This window comes from Lepidothrix coronata, unplaced genomic scaffold (assembly GCF_001604755.1).
Source record: "Lepidothrix coronata isolate B3197 unplaced genomic scaffold, Lepidothrix_coronata-1.0 Scaffold11, whole genome shotgun sequence".
In the NCBI taxonomy this organism is placed as follows: Eukaryota; Metazoa; Chordata; class Aves; order Passeriformes; family Pipridae; genus Lepidothrix; species Lepidothrix coronata.
In genome coordinates, this window is record NW_016690191.1 from 7,815,255 (window position 1) to 7,834,497 (window position 19,243).

Sequence of the window (19,243 nt, forward strand, 5' to 3'; positions counted from 1 at the left end):
TCATGTGGGAAGCGAGGCCCTCGTGCCGGTTTTCCCCTCCGGGCCCGACCCCCATGGTGCTGTGTTTCTCTTCCCACCGCGCTGCCCCAGGTGTGGAAGTCCTACACGGAGCCGAGGTAACGTGCTGAGGGCCCTGACATTTCCAGGGCGTAAAATAAACCCCGCTCGCCGGAGCTACAAGCGGTGCCTGAGAGGGGCTTCCCCCCGGGGCAGGAGCTGAGCTGCCGAGCAGGGAGCGCTGGGACGAGCCTGCCCTCTCCTTGGGGCCGAGTGGGCAGCGCGGGGGACGCCGCAGCCCCGGCTCGGGCTGAGCCGCAGCTCTTGGCCCCGCCAGTGCCGCCGGCGGAGGAGGACCGGCCGCAGAAAGCGGATTTTGGGGGATTTTGGGCGCCACCGGAGGGTCCCTCGCGCCCCCTCTCCCCCCCCTCCCCGCGCGCCGAGGGCGCGTGAGCCGGCGGCGGGCGCTGATTGGCTGCGAGGCGCCCCCCGGGGGCCGCCGGGCCGCGGCCGCGCGCAGAGCGCCATTCACGGCGCTGCCCGCCCGCACGCGCCCAGCCCATTCACAAAAAACTTCATTCATAAAACCGGCGGCGGCGGCTGCGGCGGGGCCGGCCCGGGCGCTGCGGGGAACGGCCCCGGGGGCGCGGCAATACCCGGCTGTTCCTGGATTATTACGGTGCTGAAGGACTTTTCCAGCAGGAATTAGCGAGACCGACGCTGCTCAGTGTTTTTCGTGGGTTTGTGCCTGACGGCGGGGCAGGAGCTGCAGCGCAGGGATGCTCTTCGCCTCTGGGGCAGCGGCGGTGGAAGTGCAGAGAGCTGGGCACCTTTCGGGGTTCATGCCGGTCTGAAAATACGTTTGAGCTTGTAGCTCTCTCGCTGTGCTTTGTGTGGAATATGCTTGAGCTTTCGCTGCAGCCAGGACTCGGTAATTAATGATGCTACAGCTGTAAGTCTTCAGAGCTAGGTGGGATTTAGTGCCTGGTTTGAGGCAGGAATGAAGGCAGGTTTGGATAGCGGCTCGTCAGTTTAAGCTGCTGTACCACTGATGTGCTTTCCCGTATGCTGCTTTTATTATTGCTTACAAAATGCCAGATGTCCATGCAGTTTTAAGCCTTGTCCATTGAGGAAAATAAACCACTCAAGAGGGAGTCAGCAAAAATATCCGATAGGTTTCTGTTTTGAAAATTATTTGACTTGCTTGATTTCCATATAAATTATCTACAAGAGCCAATTTATGCAAGAATATCCAATTACAGACCTGCCAAGGCTATGAGAGAACGCAGCCAGCAGAGCCTCGGTGGACACGTCCTGTATGTAGGGTTATTCAGACATCCAGGAATGCTGCACAGGGCTAAGTACAGCCGATTCAGGAATGATTCCATAACATCCCTAGACGAAGGTACACAAAATACGTCTTTAAATATCAAAGGTTCTTCCTCCTCTTCCCATTCTTCAACACCTAATTTACTGACAGAAGATGTCTCCTTGGGGCCACAGGACACCTGCACCACCCTGTGCACGCTGATCCCCCGGATGGCGAACATTAAACTTGCCAACCCATCAAATCTGCCGGGGCTGAAAAATTTCTGCCTGGGAACGAAAGAGGTGCCACGAATTAAACTCACGGAGTGCGTTACCATCCCGAGCAGCCCAACCTCGCCCGAGATCAGCTGCCTGTCGGCCTCTTATCCACAGCCTGACCTGGATAAGCTGGTCCTAACCCCAAAGCCAGCAGGTGACTGCACTGTGCGAGGGGCTGAGGAGGCTGCTCCTGTGGGCAGGCAGGACAGGAGCCTCACACAGAGCGATGAGAGCACGTACACCCAGGAGCCAGGAACGACCTACAGCGTCAGGGTGAGTACTTCTCACAGAGTCTCCATTCTCTGACAAAGCAAACTGCTCAGGGGGCTGCTGGGTGATCTCCATTTTCCCTCTCCTGGAGCCAGTGCCCCAAACCACTGAATTCTCCTGTGTATTTCCTGTCTCCTGATGTAGGTAGGGCTGGGATGTCGAACTGAAGGAGCTAAAAGTGCCCCAGCTGCTCCCAGAGGTAACACAACCTTCATTTCCAAAGGACTATCTTTAGACTCCCTGAGGAGTGCTGCTGAGCTGCAATTAAAACAGGGGTTACTCTGGCCTGAAATGCATGTTGAAGGCAAAAGGGGGCCCGTTCCTCACAGAGCAACTGCAGGCATTAGGTACATGCTGGCCCACGCTGCTGACATATTTATCAGGGAGGGTGTGGGGCAGGTGCTGCCCAGGTTGTATTTCCAGTATGGTTTTCTTCTGGTCTTTCTGGAAATCACCTCATTTCATGAGGAATATCTCTGAAGGGGTGGGGTCACTGGTGGGAGCCTCACAACACAACAGTTGTTTCCCTCCATCTTCCTACTCCTAATGCTCCCATGGCTGTGGGTCTGCAGGACCCTGTCCAAGGAGAGCTGCAAGAGCATGGCTGATGTGTCCTGGCCAAACTCTTGGTTTTTTTTCAACCAGCCCCTTTAATAATAACAAGCAGGTCAGTAAATAAGCAGCCTGGGGGGTTGGGCATCATCATTAGAGAGATGGGCAAGGTGGTCCTTTCCTCAGGGACCACAAGGCTTCTTTGGGAGCTGGTGATGAAGCCTCAGATGGGCTGGGAAGTGTCTGGGGGCACAGTGCTGCAGCATGGCAGAGGTGTGGTGCAGAGGGGTGGTCTCACCCGGAGGCAAAGCAGGGCTGAGAGGCCAAGAGCTGGGCAGTTGGAGCTGCTCCCAATCCTTACCCTCTTGCCCTGGCCCTTGCCCTCTCTCCTGTGGTGTTTGGAAACACCCACTATCCCCATGCAGCTTCTTATGCCCTGTTGGGCTATGGGACTGTTGGGATCTCCACAGAGCCCCCTTTAGGAGGAAGGTCAGGTCTATATTACTGCTGTTACCAAAGGCCTTGGCCTTAACAGCTTACTCAGAATCTGAAGAGGATTTGGCAATTACATGGAGAAGATCCACAGTTACTTTAGAAGGGTAATAATGTGGTGAATTAAAGAAATGCTCTAGGGCAGAGTCTGTCCCCTGCAGATGGAGTGAGGCACAAATTGCCTTTCTGGGGTTGTTCTAAGAAAAGGCAATGTTGGGCTCACTGTGTCCTTGGGAGGTGGCTGTGGCTCTGTGTGACTGGTGGTGACAGGGCACCTGTGTCAGTGCCTTGTGTCACCGGGGCTCCAGGGGAGGACCCTGAGACCCATAACAGCACCTGTTCCCCCAAGGTGTTTGTGCAAATAACAAAGAGCCTAAATATTAATATTTTAATAGGAGCCTGGACAGCTCCGATTCTCACACTGTTATCTTTCAAAACATACTTTGTATGCAGGTTGCTGCAGGCTTTACAAGATGGGTATTTACCCTGCCCATGTTCACATTCTACCCATTATGCACCTTTCCCACAGTGCTGCCCATCTGGAGCTGAGGTTCTCTCTAAACAGTGCCCATGGAGGCCATGGCACTTGTGTCTCCTGCTGGTGTTTGTTACAGCTGTGATGAGCCTGAGGAATATTCCAAGAGGCACTTGGCCATCCTGGCTCTTGCCTGTTGGGGAGTGTCAGGGAGGTGGCTGCTTCTGAGCAGAAGGATAGGACCCAGCTTGGTTTTAAAAATGTGCTATTTAACTAAAATATGGAAAGGAAATGCTACTGCCAGATATTTCATTACAATACCATTATGCTTTAAAATAATATGGGAAAGACTGCTTGCAGCATCCTTTGTCTCAAAGGAGTTTTATGAATGTGCAGGTTGATCCTCTGCTAGCAGTTTGATGGCATATGCATATAGATACATGCTATCATACCTATCTGTAATCAGTTGTGTGTCTCAAGAGTAAAAGGAGCCTGACTATTTCTGACATAGGAGTTCAGAATGACATGAAGTGTGCCCTGAGAGAGTGCACGTGGGCACGTGTCCCCTGCAAAGTCCTGCTCTTGTCCACAGAGGATGTGACAGGACAGCCTGGAGCAGCTGTTCCCTGTCTCTGTGTGGGGAGCGGGGTTTGGGGCAGTGCTTTCCTGGTCCCCAGAAGCCACCAGCGCCTTTCCCATGCTCAGGGCAGGGAAATATTGTGGTATTTCATCTGCAGGCACTTCCCTGGCGTGCGGTACCCTGACACTGCACCCGGAGAGCTGCCCTGCATCGCCCGTCGTAAATAAATAACTACGCGCGTATGCACAGCCGGGCTCTGGCAGGAAGGAGATGGGCTCCGGTGATTCATGGCTTCAGAGCCGCAGCTGTGAATCATGAGCCGGGGGCTCGGGCCCGGCGGGTGCTGGGGCGGTGCTGGCTGCGCCGGCTCAGGGATGGATGGAGTGTGGGCAGCCCTGCAGCGCCCACCGGCGCAAACCTCGGCCCAGGGGCCCCCGGCATCGCCCCCGAGGCCCAGAGCCTCTCTGGGGAACCACTTTCAACAGAAACCTGCGTGTTTTCAGGCCATTTGCTTTGTCACAGCCGGAGAGCGGGGACAGGGTGGTTTGGAACCAATTCTTTTGGAGCCCTGGCCCACTGCAGGAAGTGTTTTTTTGGCACAAAACTAAAAAGGCAAAGGAAAATATGTGTATGTGTCTGTTTTTATGAATTTTCCATGTTATTGTTTTTGTTTGTTTTTGTTTTTTTTTTTTTCAAAATGTATTTAAAATTGAAAACCTGTGAATGAAAGGGTCAGACTTTCCCAGGAAAATTTCCATTTATCAAAAGCTGTTCTTCATCACAAAAAGCCCCGGCTCACTGTCCTTAGGGAAGGGGCTGTGCTGTGTGGGCACAAGGAGTAGGACAGACCAAGGGCCTGTCTGTCAGTCTGTCTGCACTGCTGCTGCAGGGAAGAAGATGAGAGCAGAGTAAGCACATGAGGAGAATTAGGCTAGCACTGACAAACCACTAGTGGGATTTTTTTTGTTTAATGGTCTTTAATGGGCTGTTTTCTTCCTTGAAGGTGTCTAGTTTGTTTTCCAGCCTGTTCTGCCCCGGTTTTGTGCTGTCTCACCGGTGCCCCGGGGGTCCCACAGCTGCCTGCAGTGCTGAGTGCTGTGGGCTGCCTCGGCCTCTCTGCTCCCCTTGGCGGGGATGGAGGAGGCTCTATGGGCTTTGCTTTTGGATCTGGATGGGGTTGGTGTTTGCTGGAGGAAGCCAGTGGGGTTCAAGCTGAGGAACAAACCAGTTGAATGTCCTGCAGGGTGCAAACCTGGGCCAAATCTCTTCATTCGTTCCCTGACTGGTGGCTGCTAATGGTGTTGCACAGTGCTGACCCCAGCCCAGTGAATCCGCTGTGTGAGGAGGGATGAGCAGCCGAGCTGACTGGCATGGTGCAGCTTGTGCCCTGGTAGGAGCACAGTGCCAGTGCCAGGGTAGCTGTGGTGGTCTCTGCTTTACAATGGACACAGTGGCTTTCCAACCCCAAAGCTACCACAGGCAGCATCTAAGGATGCTTAAGTTAGAAAACTTCCCCACCAAAGCTACAGTGGTCTGTGCATTGCTCCTTCCCCACATCTCTGCTTCCAGTGTTATCAGACAGCTCTTCACCTTCCTGCCAGGGTGAAAGCAGGATGATCTCCAATCAGGTTCCTGAGCCTGGCAGCCAGCTACAGGGGGGGCAGCACCATGGCTGTAACCGGCAAACTCGTTTTGCCTTTTATGCAGAGACCTGTCTCCTTATAACTCCAGTGCCATTGTCCTGACATGTGCTGGTGGCTGCTGCTCGCTTCTGTCTGGTCTCCTTTCCAGATGGCTCCATTGCAATCTAGAGTTGAGTTACTCAGGCAAATCAAAGCAAAACTCTCCCACTGCTCTGCAGCTTCCTGCCCTGCATGGCAGAAATTAATGGTCCCTCCGTGGGGCAGCACCCACCCCAGGCAGCCCTTGCCTGCAAGGAGAGTGAGGGTAAGCTTAGAAATGGTTTTTCCCTCTCTTCAAAAGCACCTTGTTAAAGCAGTGCCAAGGGGAAATGATCAGTGACCTGCTACACCACTTAGTTGCACACAAGTCTGTGGGGCTGGGTGGATCCATTGAAGGGGACTGAGGAAGCTGGTGGAAGTGCTCACTGAGCCACTTTCCATCATTTATCAGCAGTCTTGGTTCACTGGGAAGGTCCAAATTGACTAGAAAGTTAGCAAATGTCACAGGCATCTACAAAAAGGGCCAGAAGGAGGATGTGGGGAACTACAAGCCTGTCAGTCTGACTTCAGTGCCAGGGAAGGTTCACTTTGAGTGCCATCACCTGGCACATGCAGGACAACCAGGAGATCAGACCCAGCCAGCACAGGTTTAGGAAAGGCAGGTCCTGCTTGACTAACCTGATCTCCCTCTACTATGCACTTAGTGGATCACAGCAAAAGGCTGTGGATTTGTCTACCTGGACTTTAGTAAAGCCTTTGATACTGTCTCCAACAGCATTCTCCTAGTGAAACTGGCTGCTCATGGCTTGGGTGGGTGCACAGTTTGCTGGGTAAAAGCCTGGCTGAACAGCCAAGCCCAGGCAGTGGTGGTGACTGAGGCTTCATCCAGCTGGCATCTGGTCACCAGCAGTGTTCCCCAGGACTCAGTACTGGGGTCAGGTTTTGGGCCCCTTACAACAAGAAAGACATCAAGATGCTGGAGTGAATCCAGAGAAGGGCAATGGAGCTGGGGAAGGGTCTGGAGCACAGGTCTTGTGAGGAGCAGTTGAGGGAGCTGGGGGTGTTCATCCTAGAGAAAAGTAGGCTCAGGGGGGACCTCATCACTCTCTACAGCTCCCTGAAAGATGCTTGTAATCAGGTGATGGTCAGTCTCTTCTCCCAACTAACAAGCAACTGGACAAGGGGAAATGGCCTCAATTTTTGCCAGGGTGGTGGGGATGGGGATTTAGGCTGGATATTAGGAAAAATTTCTTTGTGGAAATGTTTGTCAAGCATTGGAACAGGCTGCCCAGGGAAGTGGTTGAGTCGCCATCCCTGGAGGTACTTAAAAGACGTGTAGATGGGGTACTTGGAAACCTGGTTTAGTGGTGGACTGACAGTGCTGGGTTAATGGTTGGACTTGATGATCTTAGAGGTCTTTTCCAAACCAAATGATTCTATGATTCTATGTTTCCTGTGTGTGAATCACTGTCTGTCATTCAAGCTGGAGTCACTGACTGCGTTATGGCAGGGAATGAAGTGAGACGTGGGTCTGGATTAGAAAGTGCCTGAAAAGCTTATTCACATGGGCCCTGCCTAGTGCCTTCACATCTCCTCCCACACAGTCCCTCATCCTGTTTGCAGTCACTTTCTGTCATCTCTTGTAAATAGATGTGAAAGGATGTGTGTGTCTTCAATAACCACTGTTCTCTCCTGCCACCTCCCTGCCATCCTGGTGCCATGGGGAAACATCAGCCAGCCCCACGTCACCCTCCAGATTCAAACACCAGGGGACAAAGCAGCCCCCAGTGCCAATGTCTCTCTTTGCAGGGAGAGAGGGGACAGCTTTGCATGTGTTGCCATTGAAGGAGAGGTTCCCTTTCCAGCAGAGGCCAGTGAGTCTTTCCTTTCCCTCCCAAGAGCTGCTGCTTGTCCTGGCAGGAGCTCTCCATCCTACTCCTGACAGAACAGAGGGTTCAGCATCCGCTTTCATTAATGAGGTCAAGTTTTTAGCACTTGGCTTGTTTCAGTGTTGGTGCTTTATTTTTCCATGGGTAGCTGAATTCTGCAGTTGTATCTGTGCTTGTTGCTGCAGGTTGTTTACTGCACCCTTGTGCCTGTGTCCAGCTTCCCCCAGCTTCTTGCAGCTCAGCGGAGGTGTGCCATGCCTCTAGTTGTGGGGCTTCAGAAGAGGAAGCCTCCTTGGACATTATCTTATTACCCTGGTTATCCCAAAAGTACCCGGTGAATAGCTTGGGCTGGGGCAAGAGCTATGCACTGCTGTGGCTTCCTCTCCTGGGCACCTGTGGCTGCTGCCTTCCCCGTGTTTTAGTTCAATGTTCCCTGCAGCAGGAAAGCTGGAGCTGCCTTGATCCTGCATTGCCAGATGAGCCCCCTTTTTGTGGGAGCTGCTGTTTGAGGTGTACACCATGGGCACCACCTAAACTGAAGTCTGCGCGCTGAAGTCTCTGAGGCAAACATTGTCCTTCTCTCCTGCCTTCCTTCCTCTTTCTCCCGTGCATTGGTTGTGCTGCTTGTCAGACTTTGCTATGGAGGGCTTAATATTTTCCTTGTTTAATTGTTAATTATCTTTTTCTTCCTTGGAGAATGTCTTTTGTTTTTTTGAATAGGTTTCTGGCATCCCATTGCCCTTTTATGTGCTCCACAGGCTTCTCCCAGGCTCTGTGACCCTGACTTCCTCTCCCCCAGTCCCACATTGTCCCCCTGCCCAGGGCTCTGCTGGTTTTCTGTCCGTTCCTACTGCAATGTGAAGGTTCAGCCATTACTAACTCTGCCAGTTTAGATAACCAACAACAGCTAAAATAAATGAGAGATGCAGTGAGGTGCCATGTTAATGCACTTCCCTACTCAGGCTTTTAAAGAGGAAAAAAAAAAAGGTCTTTTGTGAATCATTGATAAGTTCAGCTTCACTCAGGGTCACTTATGCAAAAACCTAATATTGATTTTTCATCTTTGCTTAGAGTAGCTTCCCACGCATCTGTACAGGATGCAATGGGGACTCACTTATCAGCATATGACTCACCTACTCCTCTAAATTTCTCTTTTTTCAAGGGTAGAGGAGCAGCCAACCAGCTCATAGGATGCTTGACCTTATACTGTGGGATCAGAGGTTGTTGCTGTGCTACAGGCTGAGGCTTAGACATATTTTCCACATTTGCTTTGTTCCCGTTAAGCAGGAATATCTTTAACAAGGCAGATAGCTCTCAAAGTCATTAAATGTTCATTAGGGAAGCAGTTCTGCTAACCCTTCAGATTCTTATTGATGTCCTTCCAGGTCCCTGACCTAATTCTGGAGTTCTCCCAAGGGTTACATTGCTATCTGGAAAGAAACCAAAATAGGGATAATACAATTGTTGTGGAATCCCTGCTTGACTGCACACATAACGTTCTCTTTTTCACACACACATTCATTTCTGAAAGTCTCCAAAGCTGAAACAGATACCTAAATCCACCCCCCTCTGAATGGCCCAGCAGAAAAATCGATTCACAGGCAAAGTGAGGCAGAGGAAGTAAATGCAGTACCTTTCTCTGACAGACAATGCTTTTTCTATCTATTCAGAGGAGGGGACAGAGCATGCATGTCCCTGCCTGGGATTTCCAGGTTGCCTCTCTATCCCAGAAGGTTTGGCTTTCTGCAGGAGAGGTCTGCACAGGCAGGCTGTTGCTGCAGCTCTTGGGCACTGTGTGAGCACTGCAGGATGGTCCCAAAAGGCAAACTGAGAGACCCAGACCTATGCCAGCTTCATGAAATGAAGAGATCAGAGTGCTTCAACAGCACAGAGGTGGAGATCAATAGAAATGCTGACAGAATTAGTAAGATATGTTTCGGGAGGGGTAAATTCAGTGGATAGGCTTAGCCTAGCATACTTCAGTGAGATGAAAATGTGCCCATAGGTCAAAGGAGTCTGTGGGCTGACATGCACATTCTTGATATTTCTGAAAATTAGTCTTATGCAAATCCAAAATGAGTACAGAAAATGCCTCCAGCTCTGTCCTGTACAACAGAAGTGTGGTAGTCACCCCTCATTTAAAGCCAGTCACTTTACAGTCCAGGCTCTTAAGAGCTGTTGCCATGAGCTGGAAAATTGCAACTTTATCTCCTTCATCTTCTGCAGAGGTTATTTGTCATCAGATGTGCAGCAGCATGGAGCCAGTGTTTTTCCTCGTGCCCTGTAATGCCTCCTACTGCTCTGAAGGGACACTCAGCTCTTCTGCATGGGGGCTCTGAGTACATTGGTCTCGTGGGCCTTTCAGAGCCTGTCTGCTCCTGGAGGCTCTGTTGTCTCCAGTATTTCCTCATGTATTCCTCCCAGCTAGCTCAGTGTCACAGGCCAATAACTGAGAGTAGGCAGAATTGGAAAAAAGGAATAATTGTATTTTGTTTCCCTAGAGTGTTTTACTCTTTTTTTTGGTGCTATGGTGTTGAAGCCATTGGTATCTTTATTACTCTTCTCTACATTTTTTAGTAAAACAAGATCTATTTAGGAAGCAGCTTTAGGATGGCTGATTTGATTTTCCATTTAGACTGTAGTTCTACATAGACTTAGTGGATGGTAGCCACATTTACTTCCTCCTGTGATCCTCCTCTTACTTGTGTACCAGATGTTAACAGAGTCCTCTCTTTTCTCTGTCTCTCTGTTTTCCATAGTACATGGGCTGTATTGAAGTGCTGCAGTCAATGAGATCCCTGGACTTTGGCACACGGACACAAGTCACCAGGTAGGTGGTATAAAACTGAGATTCAGACCGAGAATGAAAAGCCCAAGTGCTAATTTCTGTATAAAACTGAGGGTGCTTGCCAAGCTCTGAGACAATTTTGAATAGGAATTTGCGTGTTTTGTTTTTCCTGAGTGATGATTTTAATTATTTGATCATTACAATAGGCTGTTTGCATTGGAAAATGAATTGTTTCAGGCACAGAGCTCATTTCTCTCCCAGTTCTTGTTCAGAGAGCCTCCCCCTGCAGTTACAGCTCAGTGCAGACATCTCTAGCTAGTCGGGTACCGGCAGCAGCCGGACTGTGCACGCGGGATCAGCGCTGCCTGCAGGCTGTCCTGAGGCACAGGGTAAATCTCCTGGTGCTCCCATGGCTGTGGGTGCCATAGCCAAGGTGGTAACCAGGACGGTCACGGGTCTCCCTGCCACGCTGCTTCACACCTGACACAAAGTGTCATCACTCCCTCAATCCAGCAAGGTCATCTGATGAATTTTTGTCAGACATATGACATTGCTTGACCTCATCTGCACCAAGACCAGGCTCAGCTGGAAGTGGACTCACCAGGAAAACATGTTGAAATACAGCTGTTTCCATCTGTACTGCAAGCCTAAGTTTCCAGGCTGCAAATCAGAAAAAGATTCACTCTCAGATACAACTGAATGTGGTTTAAACATGAAATATTTTGTGGTCTTTCGGAAAGTTTGCAACTTCTCTTGCAGATTGCTGCCATTTGCTGGGTGTAGATTATTAATATATGCACCTGTGGGGTAGCTGAAATGTCCTGCCAGGAACAGAAAAGCCCAGTTTTATTTTTACATTTATTCTTGTAAGTCTGGCAGTGCAGGAGTGTTTGAGTTTTCCAAACAATCACCCCCTTTCCAGCTCTGAGTGCTCCGTGCTGCTGGGACGAACTCATGGTCCAGCAGTCAGGACTAGTGCTCTCCCGTGCAGCCCCAGCAGCTCAGCACCTCCAAAGGCTTTTTGGGGAGGTGGGTGGGTACAGGGCATTTTGGCCTGGCCTTAGATATGTTCCTTCATCCACTAAGCTACTTTTCTGACATGGTTCATGCTGAGGATGTCAGGACTGTGGCTGAGGTTTCCTGCACCTGCCCAACTCTCTCTTCCTGCTGGCGGATGATTTTCAGATGCTCTTTTGCTTCCTCAAGTGTTTGTATCAAAGAAGTAATGGAGAAAGGAAAGGAACATTAAGAGATAATTGTTCTATTTCTACCTGTTGGCTCACAGACTTATCAACTGAAGAACTTGAGTCCTTCAGTGCCTATATACCACACTTGAAAGCTGCCCCATTTGTTTGATATGCAGAATCAGCAGTTGTTGACATTTACAATCAGTATAAGCACGCACTCACCCAGTTCCTGCATGTGTGTATGAAGAAGTGCCTGAGATACAAATACACTTCCCTCGGCCCTGTCATTAACTGATCAAAAAGAGCCGTGTAATGCACTGAACCCAAAGCAATCAGCCCAGGCCACTGTGTTCTTCACAGCTCAGCCAAAGAGCAGGGTTATCTCCCATTTGCAAGACACAGAGTGTCTGCTACACTGACAGAACAGAGCTTTGGATGGTTTGACTGGAAAATAATGAATATGAATTACTGCGTGACAAGAGCTTGCCAACTTAAATTTGGGCTGGATAGTAAGGTTTTGTTAAGCAGAACTATGTCAAAACTTAACAATGGAAATATTTCCATCACCTAAAAAAAATGCCACTGCTGACCTTAACAGGCTCTTTTGTGCATGAGAAATTCAAAACTTAAACTGTTTGCAAACCAGATGCTGAAGTGCTGAGCTCATGCATGCAAACTTTAAAGTTCGATCGATTACAAGCTGACTGGAGCAAAGATAACATTGATTATTCCCCTTCTGTTCTCCCAGGGGAGTAAGTTTATAGACACATGCACAACGCACCAACCAAGGAGCTGTTGGAAATGATCCCATTTTAATCATCTCTGTTATTTGTACTGGGCTAAAAAATATTTTTACTTTGATGACATTTCACTAAGTAAAGTGGCTTCTTCTGTCAGAAAGGGTCTTTAATTATGTCTGTGCCCTGCCTTGCTTTATGTGTGTGTGCATGCTTAGTTAGCCTCATGGTTTCTAAAACTGAAGTTGTTATTTGCCTCCCTCATGTGAATGTTGGAAAGATCAACAAATTCATGTTTGCCAAAGTGCTGTGAGGAGTTCAAAGAGATGAGCAGGAAGGATTTATTCTCTAGTTTCTTGCTGGACTTGCATTTTCAGTCACTTACCAGGCACGTGGTTAGGGAAGGCAGAAAGTGGCCTCTCCAGCTATGAATGACCATGGGATCCAGAATGCTGAGGGGCCAAATGACCACAGGATAGCAAGGGCGGGGCCAGGCACTGAGGTGCTTTTTTCCCTCAGTGGCCGTGGGGTGAGGAGGTTGGCAGAGCAGATTTCACTGCAGCAGTTTTCCAGCTCTGCTGTTGCCTGCCTGTGACCAGACTTACATGCTCTTAGGACATCCCTCCCGTTTTGTGGAAATTTTTGATCCCAAACTCCATATAGATGACAGAAGTAACACCAAGAAATAAGTGTTACAGATTCTTCTGCTTAAGGGGATTTGTATTTTTTTTTTGAATGGTTACACATAAATGCGCTGTGTTTGCTGTTCTGGATCCCAGATTGTTTGAGTTGTCACCCTTGTGCTGTGGCAGATCCTGCCTTTGCTGGATCCTGACATGTGCTTCCCTTGTCCACCCCTTCAGCTCTTTTACACATTGCCCACTTCTGTTAAATCAAGCTAATTATTAGTAATTGTATTTGGGCATTTATGGGAAAAGGGATTCTGTATCTTGGATCAGGGCATTAACTTGCAAACTTGAAAATGGTTAGGCAGCGAGGGGTGAAGGGCCTCTGAAACGTGCTTCTGGGGAGGGCTGCTGAAAGAAGGCTGACTTTGTTTGGAGGATTAATTTCAACTTTGTTGAGCCACACAATCCCTTTCTGTTACATGGTGTAGGCAGAGCCCTAGCTGCTTAAAAGCAAATCCTCAACAGCATGCTTGCTTGCTTACATCAGCCCATCTCTCATCTTTTACTCTCATTTTGGGGAAACAATAAACAAAGTGTCTCAGTGTTACTGCCCACAGGCCTCTACCGCATGGCCACGTTCTGGGAGGAGCAGAGGTGCATCTGCCACAGGTTTCACTCCAGGGCTGCAGACCCAGAGAAAACCCATAGACTGTACTGCTGAACTGGTCTAAAGGCTTATGGATGCCAAAAATGAGGCCACCCTATCACACCCTCCTGCCCCAGTGCTTGCTGAGCCCTTGCCAAGTGGCTGCAGCCCTGGGGGTTGGCTGCTGCTAACTCAGTGGGCAGAGGGAGCAGTGCCCTGAGGGGTGGGAGGCTGCACCAGATTTTTTTTTGGAGAAAGCAAAAATTCCCTGTGCCAGCGGCTCCCGCAGCATTCAACTGCGTGGGACTGCAGCACTGCCCCGGTTCAGCACATCTCAGCCCAGAGGGTGGGGAGCTGCCTACAGCTGCGTGCTCAGGAGTCTCAGTGTCCCAGTTGAAGAGGATTGATCGTGCTTCCCCATCCCACCTCCTGGATCCCTGCCCCCAGAGACCTGTGCCAGCCTTGATCCTCACTGAACTGGTGCCCAGCAGAAATTCCCCCTGTGATAGTGCAGCATGTGCTGGGGCCAGGAGCAGGAGCACTGCCTCTGTGGTAGGGTTGCTGGTGGTGACAGCCCAGGGGACCAAAGTGCTTCAGAGTAATATTTTTCAAGATGGTGAAAAGATCTGACTCAGATCTCTTCCATTCACTACGGAAAGGGGAAAACTGTGTCAATGAAACAATGACCAGTTTATGTAATTGTATGGGCACTGCAGGACTGGCAGACAGTGAATCTGCTTCAAATGGCAGAAGATGCCTGAAGAGTTGAAGGGCGAGATTTTCTTTGCCTTAAACTGCAAGAACAATTTAAAATCCTCACAGCTCTCCCGATTCCATTCTGTTGCTCCCAGGGTGGAGAAGAGCTGCTGCAGAGTACAGAATTGGAGTTACTTCATTCAGGGCGATTTAAAAGAAAAACAAAAAAAACAACCCAAAGTGTTTTGTGTTGGGATGAATGATAAGAAGGAGCAAAAGAAACAGCAGCAATATGACTGCAATAACAAGGCCACATTTTCTGGTACTGCCACAGATTTGGGAGATATCGAACGGGCAAGCAAATGCCAGTACCCATAAGTTGCACATCCACCCAGGAAGATCAGCTATGTGAGCTGTGCACGAGTGTACCATCCAGCAGATTAAAAGCAGAGACTTGCCCAAGCAACTATTTGAAAATAAATGGCTGTAAGAATGAATTAATAGCAGATTTCCCGGAAGAAAGCACAGATACAGTAAATCCCATTTCAATTTATTATGGACCTATCCAGAGTTTCTTTTCTTCCTAATGTGTGGTGCAGTTTCTAGTTCATGGAAATGACTGCAGGTAGGAAGTGTTCAGTCACAGCAGCAGGTGTTACCAAGCTGCCGCATTTCACACCTTTAAAGGAATGTAAAATTTTGTTTGATCACTTGGAAAACCACCCAGAGGTATGCAGCAAGAAACATCTGTGAGAAGATAACTTCTCCTACCCAAGGGTTGTAATAGCAACTATTAAGTAGAAATGGTTTGCCTGTTTTTTTAGTTCCTTTTAGCTGGACAGGTGCTTCAGAGAGTGGTTAACTGGGCAGCCACCACACTGGCTTGTACAAGAAGGGGCTCTATGGCTGGCAACTTTGCCTACAACTCCTTAATCCACATGGGCTGCCTTGCATATGTGAGAACTCATTTGTCACCAAAAGAGATGACTTCCCTGTTTTTCCAATTTGTTTTGTATCTGGTTTTCTTTCTAGGTAGGGCTAGACTTGAAGACTCCAAGTAGCCTTAATGTCTTGGCTCTGATTTTAATTTCCTTTAATATTGAATGAGAAGATGAGTTCTCATTTTCCAAGCTGATTATTGGAATCTGCAAGATCATCCTGCACGATGCCTTTGCCTTTTATTTTTTAATCTTTTTTTATTTTTGGCCTTTCTACTGGTAACAGCTATATAAAACAGGAGTTAAACAAGAAGGATACCAGGAATTCACTTCAAAAACATATTTTCAACTGTGTAGGGGGAAGTATTTGCTTTAAAATGCTAAAAATAGGCAATGTTTAAAAGGCTGGGTTTCTGACCCATCTTGTGTAGCCCTCAATGAGGCCCCTCTTCTTCCCTGCTGTTTTCGCTCAAAACATATTAATCATATTCTTATCATTTTGCCATGGGTGAGGTTTCCATTCATTTGACAGTCTCCAGGTTGGATTTCCCAGGATGTTCTCTGACAAGAAGACTCAAGGTACACCACTGATCCTCAGGGCTTTAACCACATAGGCCACTGATGTAGCAGCTCGGGGGTGATGAGCAGGAGCAGCAGCAATGCTGGGCTTCACCAGCGCTGTGCTGGCTTTGCTTCCTCTCTGATCTGCTCCCCGGGCACAACGCAGGGTCCTGGGGGGACCACACTCCTCACTGGGGCACCTCTGCTTCGTGGGATGGCTGGAACCTCTCGCCATTGTGTGGTCTCCTGATATTTTTTAGCCCTTCTGAACCAAAACTTTCTCAGGAAATGAAGCCCAGTGGCATTTTCCTCCCACACACGCGCCAGGATCTGAAAACAGACAAACTTTCCTGACTAGCTCGTTTCCTAAGAAGCTCTTTGGATAATAATCCAGTAATATAAACAAATAATTAAACAAACTAATTCCCTTCCTCTTAAGAACAAAACCAAATCCCAACCCTTGGAAGCCCAACTCTGAATTCAGCCAAGAGAGGAAGGCTGAGGCTACAGCCTCAAAATGGAATTGCCTGATGTGGGACCCGAAGCCCAAGAGGGTGACAGGCCCTGTGGCTCAGGGCCAGGACAGCTGGAGAGGTCAGGGGCTGTGGCTCAGACCAGGATGTTCAGGCAAAGTTAAGAAAACTTGCCAAGCACATTCCAGCCCAGGAAGGGGGCACCATTTTTCTGTTGATTCCAGAGCATAAAGTATCAGTCAGGAAAAGCCTGTCACTGCCAGCAAAAAGTTTTTTTCCAGCTGCTGTGCTGACCTCAGTCAGGGCAGTCAGTGCTCTACTGCATGTCCAAACCAGTCACCTGCCTGAGCATAGACCAGAATTTGCTTTGTTCAAGTGTGGAAAATAGGCACAGCACGCCACTCTGCTATACTGTGTGTGATTTAGCTGCCTTGAATATAGACCAGTGAACACTGCAAGTGTTTTATGCCTCACCTTTCTGCTGCCCTAACTGAGAGGCACCTGTAGAGGATAATGGGTGACTAGAAAGAACGCCTACTTTGGGAAACTCCTGACACAGATGGAAATACATGAACTGAGACCTCAGCTCCGAAAAAGAACTGGAGGAGTTGATTACACCTCCCCACTCATGCCTCTACACTTTTTTCCTGGTGTTTTGTTTGGTTTTTTTTTTTTGCAAGAAACTTCAAGTCCCAGAAAGGCAATCAGGGCCCCCAGCTGGGCTCCCTCAGCATGCACCTGCTGCACTAAAGAGGAAGGATTAAGCAGGGAGGAGCCCCTCCTGCCAAACAAGAGACCTATCCACCATACTGAGAAAGAGGATTTGAAGGCATGAGGATGTTTGAGCGTCTTGTGGTTAATTATGTCTGGGGGTTTTTTAAACAAACTTTCCTTAGGTGAATCTGATGTGTTTGTTGAAGAAAAAGAATCAGCCTAAGCCAGGCTGTTGAATCATTGTATTTTGTTAAATAGTTTTGGGGTTTTTTTAACAGTGGGAGGAAAGAAAAAAGAAAAACAACTGTGAAAGACCTTCCAGAAGATTTAAGCATTTAGAAGTGGCTGATAACAATTAATTGCAGCATTGCTGGCTCTGTTTCAGATGCTGAATGTGAAATGATCCAACAGCTTGTGCTGTGTTTTTTTATTTGCAGGGAAGCAATAAGCCGACTGTGTGAAGCGGTATCAGGTACAAATGGAGCTATAAAAAAGCGGAAGGTAAATACAATTTTAGCTGAACAATTAATTTTCTATATCTGTTTTTGGTAAGCTGGATACATGATTCCCAAACAGGCTTCAGTCCACACTGGATTCAGCACATATTCATCCCTCTGAACTCACTATATATAACATGAAAGCGCTGGTAGCAGGGTGTTTAGCCTGCTTGGTTTGGGGCTTAGGCCATGCCCTACTTTATTTTCTTCAGGATTAATGCTTTGCCAGAGTTCCTGCTTCTACCAGCCCTTGCAGTGCTTGGTGCTTTACAGGTTTTAGGTTTTGGCTGGCAAATTACTGGAACTGGGTGGTTTTTTGGATTGCAAAAGGGAGCTGATTCACTGGAGGATCACCTGCTTCTTATTTATATATATAAAAAATTAAACACAACTAAAATGGCAGTGTTTAATGGGTTTTATTAAGTAACTGGGATTCAATGAGGGGCAACTTCAGTGGTTACTGTTGGGTCGTGTCCAGAGGAACTTATTGATTTCCTTCTGTAACTGTGGAGCTTGGGAGGAATGAACTTACTCCTGAAAAATGAATACAGGAGAGAATTTCTTGTTTTACACAGAAGCACTTCATTCTCGGGAAACAAAGAGTTCCAAAAGAAAATTACACATTCTGAATTACTGAGCCAGCTATAACATTTAGCTTACTGGGATTTTACTTTAAAACTTTTTCTCCCATTATTGACATAAAAACCATGCCTACCAGTACTGTATTCAGAGCTGATGTTTGTTAGAAGATCCATTTGCATTTGATCAAGCCATTATCCCTGCTCCATTGACAGTCTCAATAAGATACTGTAAAAGCTGCTTGATTTCGATATGTTTCTGCCCCTAACAGACTCGCCTGAGAGCTTCTTTCTTTTGTTTCTTTGTTCACAGCCTCCAGTGAAGTTTCTGTCTTCTGTACTTGGCAAAAGTAACCTGCAGTTTTCTGGTGTGAATATAAAGCTGACCATTTCAACAAGCAGCCTCACTTTGATTAATGTTGACACTCAGCAGGTAGGATACATGTAATCAGTGTCCTTTTATCCATGCTACTGTTTTCTCCTCCTCAGTGGCTTCTGAAGGAAAGGCTGGGCCCTTCAAAGGGAAAGCAGCACCCTTTACCAGACTTGTGCATGCCTAGTGAAGCTGAATTACATGATGCCTCTGAATTTAAAAATTAAAGCACTTTAGGGGAATTGGACATGCAGCACATGCCCTTTTTGTTTATGGTGGTCTGTTCCATGGGGGGATCCTTAAGCACTTGGCAAACTGTTTGAGTGTGTGTGTCTGCCTGCACAGTGCCTCAGTGCCTGACAAATAAGGCACTAGTTCTGACTGGACTTTCTGACTAGTCTTAAGGGGAAAAAAAAAAGGATATAAATATTAAGTGAGAGCTTGGCTTTGGTGTCATTCAAAGCTATTTTACAGATGGGTAATATATATGTACAATCAATTACACTATGTAAAGTCTCTAGGCTTCATCGAGGTGTGTTCCTAAGAGCCTGGAACTGGGGTGTGCTCACTTCCTTCTTGGCAGATGTGATGAGGAACTTTGTCCTGCCCACCTAATTCCTGTTGGCTTCAGCTCCCAGAATGATCTCGCCTTGGGCCAGCAGCAGCTTTTGCTCCAAGCTGGAGCAGGGGAACATCAGAGAGGTAGTTTTGGCTCACTGGCTCTGAGGAGTCCCTGCACTGAGCTGATGCCACAGTGAGCATTAGGCAGCTCTTGGGGGTTTGTCTGTACCACAGAGGTCTCCTGTCCACTGGACATCCGTGTTAGGAGGGATTAGGGTTTATGGCACAATGTTTCCTTTTGGGTACAGCAGGAAAGAGCTTCCCTACAGCAGGTGAAGCTC

General features: G+C 48.3%; 1 protein-coding gene across 1 annotated transcript in view; it reads left to right on the forward strand.

The window, feature by feature from the left end:
• The first annotated feature begins 634 nt into the window (after nucleotides 1-634).
• The window catches only part of SHC4 (SHC adaptor protein 4), a 32,464-nt gene continuing 13,855 nt past the window's right edge, over nucleotides 635-19,243 (forward strand). The window contains exons 1-4 of the mRNA XM_017804946.1: nucleotides 635-1,857; nucleotides 10,284-10,354; nucleotides 17,331-17,394; nucleotides 18,282-18,401. Of these exons, the coding sequence (XP_017660435.1) occupies nucleotides 1,273-1,857; nucleotides 10,284-10,354; nucleotides 17,331-17,394; nucleotides 18,282-18,401 (840 nt within the window). The 5' untranslated portion in view covers nucleotides 635-1,272. The remainder of the gene's footprint in view (nucleotides 1,858-10,283; nucleotides 10,355-17,330; nucleotides 17,395-18,281; nucleotides 18,402-19,243) is intronic.